At 41.0% G+C, this 10483-nt stretch overlaps 1 protein-coding gene across 2 annotated transcripts in view; it reads right to left on the minus strand.

Moving 5' to 3' along the window:
- LOC119178511 (coiled-coil domain-containing protein 149) overlaps positions 1–10049 on the minus strand; it is a 67642-nt gene extending 57593 nt beyond the window's left edge. Inside the window, exons 1-2 of one of the 2 annotated variants that reach the window (XM_075884718.1) lie at positions 9876–10049; positions 3799–3957 (exon numbers count right to left, since the gene is read on the minus strand). In XM_075884718.1, the coding sequence (XP_075740833.1) occupies positions 3799–3957; positions 9876–9932 (216 nt within the window). In that variant the 5' untranslated portion in view covers positions 9933–10049. The remainder of the gene's footprint in view (positions 1–3798; positions 3958–9875) is intronic. The other variant, XM_075884735.1, reaches the window with a different exon arrangement.
- Positions 10050–10483: the final 434 nt, after the last annotated feature.

Genomic DNA, 10483 nt, shown 5'->3' on the forward strand with positions numbered 1-10483 from the left:
CGTCATCCGTTTGTCTCCCATAATCTTTTGTAACCACTGGTGGCACATACCCCAGAGAGCGGGTATGTGCCACAAGAGATAGACTTTTAGGGGCGTGGGTCGTGCATCATCGATGTATGTAGTAGGTAGCCACCTCTCATTTGGTTCTTGGAATGTTCGCTAGATGACGGTACTTTTATATAATTATTATATGATGAAAAGATGCGAGATGGTGGTACTTGGAGTGTTCACTAGACCGACAGACACAAAAACCAGGGGCATAGCCAGGGGGTGGCACACCGGGCACATGCCGCCCCCCCCAAAATCCCCCCTCTTAAAATGGTCGTTTTAAAGGAGTGTCTCTCATGAAATCAGGATGGTGCCCCCAAAAAATTTCTGGCTACGTGCCCTACAGACAGATGGACAGATGCACGAACAGACATATCAACCCATGGTTGGGTGGACAGACGCTTCACCCCACTCATCATCATTCAGTCCGTAGATATGCAGTGATTTTTTCTTCATTTTCCCCCTGTGCATTGCAATGTGCATTGCAATGGCTAATGTGCCTGCATTTCGCATGCGTTTGTGTCCCCACAGTTAACACTTCAAGCAAATGCCTGTCCTAGAAAGGAAATTAAAATTGATGGTCCTGCATATTCGAGCACTCATTATGCTCATTCATTCTACGGCATCTCGGCCAGTGTTTCCAAACTATCCCTCAGAATCATGCAGTAGACCTCGAAAATAACACTTGTCAACAAAACAACGCCACTCGCGTGCTCGGGGGTTGGGCTTGATCAGGCACGTCATGCGCACGTAACCTCTCGGATTCTCGGGAAGGTAGTAGGGAAGAGATTAGGCTTGTGAAAGCTACGCGGGGGAGTGGCAAGGTTTCTGAGCTTGCTTCGTACTGCTTAAATCCTTGTTTCGTACTACTTAAAAAAAAAAAACTGTTTTCTCAGCTCGTAAAGAGCCGATAGAAAAAATGCTTGTAGCATATTGCTATTTATCGGGCACACAACAACTTCTATGGTGTAACTAAAATTTGTTTGAGTGTACGAAAATAGTTAAATGTAAGAATAAGTATGAATATCCTAAAAACCCATGGCGATCCCAAGGACTGCTGAAAAGAATGTATAAAAGAGATAACTTTTACCAAAAACTAAAAAGACCACCCTTTAACGCTGCTTTAGCTTCTCATTACAAAAATATTGCAACGTTCTTTCATGTCTTTTCAAAAATGCTAAGGAAAATTAGTATGATGAATAATTATCTAATGAGAATAACAACTCTAAAATGCAATGGCAACTTTTAAATGATTTTCTAAATTGATTGTCACTTAGCTCATCTTTGCAGAAAGTGACGTATAACGGCATTACACATGATGAGCCTGAAAGTGTTGCTGATGCTTTTAGTAACTACTCGTCTAAAATTTTTTATCAGGAACAAAAAAAAGGTCTCATTGTAATCTACAGCGCTCTGACCACTCTTTTTTCCTTTTTCCCGTGAGCCCTGATAACGTATAGACAGCAATCTAAACTATTAAGGAGACCAGCCCTAGTATAGATAGTAGCTCAGCAGGCCATCTAAAACTTGTAGATGTCATTTCCAATCCACTAGCTGTAATTATAAATCCTGTTTTCAAGCATGGCATTTTTCCTACTTCTTTAAAGATAGCCAAAGTACCTACAGTGTTTAAAAAAGATGACAAACAATGTGTTTCGAATTATCATTTGATCTGTATTCTTTCTGCCCTGAGTAAAGTCATCGAAAAATTATTTATAGTTTGGCTTAACAAGTATCTGACTAGAATTAATGTACTGAAGTCCTGTCAATTTGGCTCTCGCTCTGCCCTTCTTTCTTTTTCTGACTACATCAAACGCTCCATTGATTCAGGGTGCATCATTGGGTCAGTTTTCTTGGATTTCACAAAGGCATTCGACATCATTAATCATCTCACTTTGTCCAAGAAGCTCGAGGCATATGGCATCACAGGTCCATCCCTCAAGTTTTTAAATGGTTACCTGGTTAACAGAAAACATACTGTATACATAGCAAGTGCATATTTATCTACTAAAACAATAAATCAAGGGTTCCCCAAGGCTCACTACTGGGTCCCTTACTTTTTTTTTTACTGTACATTAATGACCTTTCTGACATTAGACAACCGTCTCAATGCGTTTCATAGGCTGACAAAACTACCCTTTTTTTTTTCTTTGCTGATAGTTGTGTTACTAGTGCCACTAATAAATGAAATGCTGCACTCTGTAACATGTCCATTCCGTGTCAAGAAAATCATCTAGTTATTAATCCAACTAAATGTAAGTTTATGGTTTTTTGATTGCCTAAACACAAGTTAACTTCACCACCAGGGATCACATTTGATTTTCATTTCATTAACATCAGTGACAGCTTATCATTTCTTGGTGTTCAACTCGATGCCAACCTCACATTTGATCTCCATATTGCTCATGTTAGAAAAATGATAGCATTAGGCATTCGTGCATTACTTAAAGCTTGCTCGTATTTTTCTCATAAAGCACTCCTTTCTCTTTACTTCACTTTTACACATTATCATATCACTTATGCTATCTATTCATGGGGTGATACTTATCAGTGTCATCTTTCATCCTTACAGCATTTACAAAATAGAGCTCTTCACATTCTTTTTAACAGTGCTCATGACAGTAACATCGCTCACCTCTTCTATTGTAATAGCATCTTAACTGTTAGCAACTTATTTAAATTCAATCTAATTATGTTTCTGCATAAACAAATAACACAAACTTTCTACTAGTTTCATTAAATATGAACTTTTAGTAAATACTAACACTACCAGGTTTGCAGCTAACAATAACTTCTGCTTCCTAAGATTTATACTAAATATGGTAAATCATCTTCACACTTCTGTGTCCTGTAATTATAGAACTCCTTACCCTCACCACTAAAATATAAAGTTTCTTTGATTTTTTAAAAAAATTCAGTGAAGCAATATTTGTTGAATTTATGAAGTTCCTTTTTCTTTAAGTGTACCAGATTTGTATTGTAATATATTGATGTGTTTTTTCGTTGCATGTCTTTTCGTTTTTTATTCTCGTTTAGGCATTCCTTGTTTCTTCACTTGCACCAGAGTTTTCCTGCTTTAAAGTGCACTCATTATATGCTATGTTTTTGGTTTATTGCCTTTTTTGCTTTTCATATTCGTTGTATATTCCTTGTTTTGATTTTTCAGTTCAGACTGCTGGTTATAATTGTTTTATTCATTTGTAACTATATTTGAGGGCCACGTTGCAGTCGTGAACTTTGGGACCCTCGTCTGTATATTTTCTGACTCTGTATTTATCCTTTTTGTCACAATAAAACTCCCTGAGTGATTGTTATGGTACCTGGTGACTGGCCCTTTAAAGAGCAATGACACAACAGTAATTATATGCTAATGAGCTTATCAATTCACTCACTCAGACTCATTCAGGCACAGATAGAGCTGTGAGTCTCATTGAGTCCAGGTGAGAAATATTCGATGAGCTTGAGTCCTCGCAAGTCCAGCGCAAAAAATTTTAGTGAGCATGAGTCTGAGTTAGTCCGGTTGAGAAAAACTATGATGAGTTCGAGTCCGAGTGAGTCCCAAGGGCAAAATATATTGCTTGAGCAAGTCTGAGTGAGCTCGCATGTTTTTTTTGTCGACCTATGGTGCCGAGTGCACACGATGCCTCTGACACAACTAAAACCGCTGTTAGCAGTTGTGCCCCTGCGTACAACTATGCTCGCATGTGTGGTAATAAAATGTTGCGCCCTGAAAGAAGAGGGGAGACTGACCCAGGCCTGGAGGCGCCTGCGTAGCTCGCCGTGTCTTTCACGGAGCTGGTCGGCCATGAGCTTGAACTGGTCGCGCTCACTCTGGCATTGCTCCAGGTCCCGTGTGAGGATGAGCAGGGCCTCTGACTTGCTCTCCAACCGACACCGCAGCACACCCATCTGCAGCCATCGGGCATGCAGGCGTTTTACTTTGGCTACATATACACTGGTGTGTGTCACGTGGCCACCTTTGTTGACGATCATGATCAATCACTTGATCCCAATCAGGCCGTGTAACACTGCTATTATTAGCATTTATGGATTACCATGGCTACCAGCTGTGTAAACAATAACGCCTGTGACAGTGGCACCACCTGGTGGTGAACGGCTTAATGAACCAGAAATGCACTGAGCTAATCTTCAGTAATCGAGTGAACACTTCTTCAATGCTAGCTAGCTAGAACACACTTTCAGCAGTGGTGAAATGGTCAGCATTTTTAATGTAATTTAATGCTCCTTTTTTTTCATGTATTTTTTGCATGAACATGAAAGGAACCCAACAATGTGTCAATAAGATATTGCAGTTGAAAAAGCCACAAGTTGTTGACACCATGGTTTAAAACCTGGCACTATGCAAATCCGACTGCATGAATCAGAGTAGCGGATGCAACGGGGTGCAACAGGGTAGCCATTAGTTGGTTTGACGACATTATCGTCATAAACTAGAAGTTTGGCATGTTTCTATTAGCCTGAGTCATTTTCGTCAAAATAGAAGCTTTATTGGTCGATGACAAATTGGGCTTAATGAGCCCAAAGAACACTTGGTCTCTGAATCCAAAAGCTGTTTGATAAAAATGAGTCAATTAGGAATATCGATTCAATTAGTTTGGCTTCCAACATTGGTTCCGGTTCACAAAGGTGTTCAGCCACAAAAAATGTAGTCTCAGAACACACATTGATACAAATATAGATCTTGACCTTTTGTTACACTACTATGTAGTAATAATAGATTAAAAATTGTAAATAATTGTGGCCAGGCACATCTCTATAGATATGTGCCTATGAACATATATAAGATATATGTTTGTAACAACCTCGTTGTGTTTGTCTCATCCCAATAAGCTGCTAGGAATTTCTAATTCACCAATAACTTTTATTTCTCCTTTGAAATAAACATAATAAACATTGCTCAATCTAAACAAAATATGCAGTCATACATGCACACAGCCTTCTTCTAGAAGAAACAATTTTCCTATGTCCTGTTCTGCCTAACATCAATAAAAATATGAGTAATGTAATCCTATTGATATAATGAATAATGGCAAAATTTAAACTGCAGCTTTTATGCCTCCATGCAGACAGAGCTTGATTCAATGAAACACGATACACTCAAATCTCCAATATAACGAAGTTGCATCTTGCACAAAAATAAGTTTATTAAATCCAAAAAATTATTATAAAGGTATGTTCCTAATACCATAGATATTGCAAGACTATTTTTCATTTACGTTGTTATAGCCTATATTTAGTTATATCAAGGTGTGAGTGCATTACGAAGTTCCTGATCTAACGAAGAAATTTTTAATCACCGACAGGTACGATTATGGTTCAGTGTTGTCATCAACCTAAATTAACAGTAACTTGACCACCCTATCCAATTTAACAAAGCTTTTCCTGAAATAGATGAATATAAAAGCCGAGCAAATTCCTTTCAAATTTGACACAAGATGGGTTTTTACTTGAGTTTACTTTCTAATTCTATCTTTTTGAACCATCTAGGTCATGGATCTCAAGCTCAGGGTAGCTAGCCACCCGCAGTCATGAGACATGGTCCTGAGACAGGGCCAGGACCGTAAAGAAGCTTAAAGCAGAGGGGTGGGGTGGGGGGGGAGTGAATGGAATTTTACCTAAAGCTTCCCTTTGAAAAAAACCCACATCTTATATTGTACGGGTCTTTCTGAAGAGGATTTGGAAGTCAGGATGCAAGGAACATACTGTTACTCATCTGGAGAATGATTATTATCGACATTGACAGTGAAGTACAGACATGTTGTTCCACAGTTACTTTTAACACGTGGTGACTGCATGTGGCCCCCCATGAAAAAGAAATGCTTGAGAACAGTCCCACCTCTATCGCTTACCTGAACAAAACATAATTAATCGCAATGGGTATGTAAACAATGTGTGTACTATTGAGCAAAAAAAGAAGCATTTTATTCCTTGTGAGGCTGTGGGCAGCTAGCAAAACGTCAACAGGCAATAGGCACCACAACAGCCGTGTATTTGAGACCACTGATCTGAGTGCCCTAGTCATGGCTCTGGCTTTATTTTGATGAGGCTACACACCACACCCTTTCATGGTACAAAAGACTCAATAGTTGACGATGTCTTTGAGTACCAATTGAACTTAGGGACAATGGTGGAGGCTACTTTCCTTTTTTTATGGTTTATGCGACAGATCACACTGACCGTCTCCTCGCACCTTTTTTGCTCGACCAGCACGCACAATCGCTACATTCGTTTGTCACATGAAGCTCCATGTTTGAGCTGCCTTTGCTCCATTGGCTGATGGAAAAAGCATTGCCATGGTAGCTTTTGGGTGTTGCTACATTAAAATGTGAGGTATCAACACACTAAAACATTGCTTACTCGATATTATGAACTTCCTGATGTAATGATTCAATTCCCGCACGGTCATCACTTTGTTGAATCGAGTTTCAACTGTACATCATTTTACTGACAGTACGGTAGACGAAGAAAGTGCTTAACAGCGCAAACGACTGGAGAGGATAGAAGAGACGAGAACGGAGCACTGAACCAACAAGCAAATTTTATTGCAAACCAACAGAAATATATAGGAAAACAGAATCTGCGCATAACCACGTAAAATCAGCAAAATGGCACATACATGTGCCAAACGGCCTACCTTATCAAGAGCCAGTCATATCAGTGGACCCTAGATAACTAATTTCACAGCTATGAATAAAAATCGAAGGTCCGCTAGCACAGGAAGCACCAGATTGTTGAATGTGGAAGGCATCACTAATCTCGTGCTCACGCTGATTTTTATATCGCCCCATAATCACACACTTGTCAAGAATTTGCTGACAACCACACTTTTTACAATGGTCTGTCAAGTAGCTGGGAACAGAGCCTTTTAGAGAACAAGCGTGCTCCCTCAACCGATCATTAATGCATTGGCCTGTTCGGCCAATGTAACAGAGCCCAGATGTAAACAATACTTTGTATACAAACGCTAAAACACATTGAACATCGCACATAGCATGCTTCTTTTTGCATGCTTCTTTTATAGGTCCTTTACTGTTGACCCTGCGAAATAGCCCAACGAGCTTGTCACGTGCGCAGAACACATCTCTTACACCTATTTTGCCAGTGACCTTTTTTAGCCTATGGGAAACTTCGTGTACGAAGGGAATTACAGCCGTGCTAGAATGAGGCTTGTTGAGTAAGCTGTTGCTTTGTCCCTTATTAGACACTCCTAGTGACGTAAGGATAGTCTCGGCGATGGGATTTAGCAGGGAATTAGGAAGACCTGCTTGTTAAAGACGGTGAACTTGGTATGAAGAACTGCATTCTATCTGGTGGTGACAAGAGCGAGTTAGAGCTGCCTTTAGGCTGAAAAAAGCGATGCTACGCTTGACTAGCTTATAATGGGCGGACATAAAAGGAAGAAGGCTTTTCTTTGAGCGTGGCTCGTACCGCCAATAGACATGGTCCACCAAAAAAAAGCATTTATAAGTAAAAAAATCGTAACTTGTCATCATAAATAAGCTTCAATGTTAATTCTAGCTGCTGCATTTCATGCCAAAATATGTCAAATATCTCACCGGTGTCAAATATCTCACCGGTAAAACACTAAAATAGTCGCCAATGTAGTGGAACAGTTCAACTGTGCTTGTCTGATGAAGGTTAGCCATGAGACTTCTGTCACACCGCACGAGTAAAAAGAACCAAAGCTAAGTATGAGCCAATGCACAGTCTTTCGCGCTGAGTGTAGAAGGAGTCCTTGTAAAGTACAAAAGGTCGAAAGCAGATAAAAGCACAGTAGTTCTAAAAACCTGTGAACATGAATTCCACATGCATTCTTAAATTTGGTGCCACCGTAACGCTCAATGCACTGGCTAACTTCATCGCACACAAGATAATGAGGTAAAAAATAAAACTAGTCCTTGACATCAACAGAGAAGGCGCTTACTCGTTTCGAGCACTCAGTCCGGAGGTAATCACTGATGGTGATTGGGCTCTTGACTCGATAGGGGTAATCAATGGGCAGGACTGCTAGACACCTCTGAAGATACAATGCAACAGGATATTGCCAAGTACCGCGCTCACAGACGATGGCTCTGAAAGAATTGCCTTCTTTGTGTGTTTCCACTGAAAAGACCGAAAGGCTCAGGCCTTTTGCCCTTTTTACGGACTTTACCAAAGTGGTTAGCCCCACTTTGTCGCACAGTTTTGCCGCTTGCGTCCTCACTCTAGTTCCTTTGATGGCTGGGAGCAACTTGAAATTCTTTCGCATGGCTTCTTCAGCCTTGCTGTCATACGAAAGCTTCGGCGTGAGCACAAACCCTCCTTCCTTATCAGATTGGAGAAACTTTACATCAGGCTTTCGTAGGCTGGCGACGACGGCACTAGACCGTTGTCGAGCCGTCTTGACATCTTGCGCAAGGAAGGCACTCAACTCCCTCCTGGATGAGTCGACTAATTTCATCATCTTTTACTTGTCCAACGGTTCTTATTACGAGGCTAAGCAGCTCCACCTTGTCCAGGTTTGGATTTGGAGTTCAGCACTCTGTTCTCGTCTTTTCTATTCCCTCCTGTTGTTTGCACTGTTAAGCACTTTCTTTGTCTACCATGCAGTACCAACCAGGCCAATTAAGCACTTTGTTAAAGTTTACTGACAGCACATACACATTACAATAATGAAGAGCTGAGCTGGTTGGCAAGTATTCATGTTATAGAGACGGAGTGTGCAAACATCGACCTCAGGAGCGAGTCAAGACAGCATATAATTCTCAAAACACTTGTTCAGTTTCTCTCACAGAACAACCTTGGTAGTTGTAAAATTTTGCGTATGGATATTGAAGACATTTATTGTTCCTTGCTGCATGGAGGATTATTAGAGTGTGTTAAAGATTTTGCTGATAGACAAGTGCAGAAAGCAGTTTTCCCTGATAAGTGCGGAGTGTATATGAAGTTTTTCTTTTAATCCTTTACAATGCATTTTAACGTCAACGACGACAGGTTGAAAAGAAGGCATTTATGTGCGGATATCATAAATTAGCATTGAGTCTAATGTTGCAATGATTTTTAGTGATTTATACCTTCGCGAGATCAACAAATTTTTAGAGGACGCCTTATTATTAAGGTTTTTCGGTACGTGGACGAGTGCATGATTTTTGTAGTGTTGATGACTTTGACCCTGTATAGTTGCACCACTGAGCAAATAATTAGAATTAAATGGAGGAGGCCTGAACTTTACTGAAGAATTGTTTCAGAATGATCGAATACAATTCCTAGACATTTCCGTAATTAACATTTCAGAAGAACCACGTATGCCAGCAATTCTCTCATATATCTTCAAAACCACAGTTACATTTCTCTTTGAAACATTCTGATAGTAAAAAGAAAAAAACAGGCAAATCCCACATGCGCGCGCGATATCCAACGAAACACACGCGCTCGATCCTCATTGTGATTAAAAGGTTAACAGAATAAGTTCATACGTGTATGAGCTCTACGAGTACTCAATATCGCAGCAGCGCGATGCCCTTCGTAAGCCCCGAGGCTGCAGAATACAAGCTTTAGCACATCGATCCACACTACGGTATAATATGCTCGCATGCTACGGAACAGTTAACAGATGTGCGTCGGATACCATCAAACACGCAGCCATCGGGATTCCATCCTGCTTTTAGTGGCAAGCTGTGCAAAAACTCCGTCAGTATATAAGCAGCGCTCGGCGATAGCAAAGCCGTGACATCGCGCAGCTGTTGTCGGCGTTCGTACGGATGTGTGTGCCGGAATCGCCTCGCTTCGTGGCCTCACGCCGGGGTAAACAAAAAGAGCCGGCTCACCTCGCTGACGAGCTTCTGGTAGTCTTGCTCGAGCTTAGCGTACTTCGTCGAAGACATCTCTCATTTAGGTTAGATGTGGCGAGCACATGACATAAGTGCAACGGCACACACTTTCGCTTCTCAAACGCGCACAGCCGCAACAACCAGCTGCGGCGCGCCCACCTACGCGCTCGATGCGGCTACTGGCAACGTTGGACAGTTCCTTTTCCGAAACGCGCAACAGGGTAAAAAAACCTAAAAGCGTATTATTCAGGCAAAACGCGTCTTCAAAGTTTTGGTGGTGCTTTTAGTCTTTGTCACACTTGTTGCTAAAACTTCAATTTAGGTCAGCGACGGTTGCAAGAAAATGCAGCCAATAACAGCCAAGTCAAATACTAAATAAGCAACACTGTGTACAAAATTACGCGCGACATTTGAAGTTTTTTATTTCTTTACTTCGATGTTTAAAACACTGCAGCTAAACGCTGCTAATAGTGAAGGAGTTCGTGCACTGCGCGTAGTTAAGTGTGGGACGCGTGAGGCACACAACGCCCAACCATGACTAGCGCTGAATAGTTGTGCAAGTTGGTACGCGTTAGGTACGCGGTCATCACCTGAAAAAACTGCGC

Source organism: Rhipicephalus microplus, chromosome 1 (genome assembly GCF_043290135.1).
Source record: "Rhipicephalus microplus isolate Deutch F79 chromosome 1, USDA_Rmic, whole genome shotgun sequence".
NCBI lineage: Eukaryota > Metazoa > Arthropoda > Arachnida > Ixodida > Ixodidae > Rhipicephalus > Rhipicephalus microplus.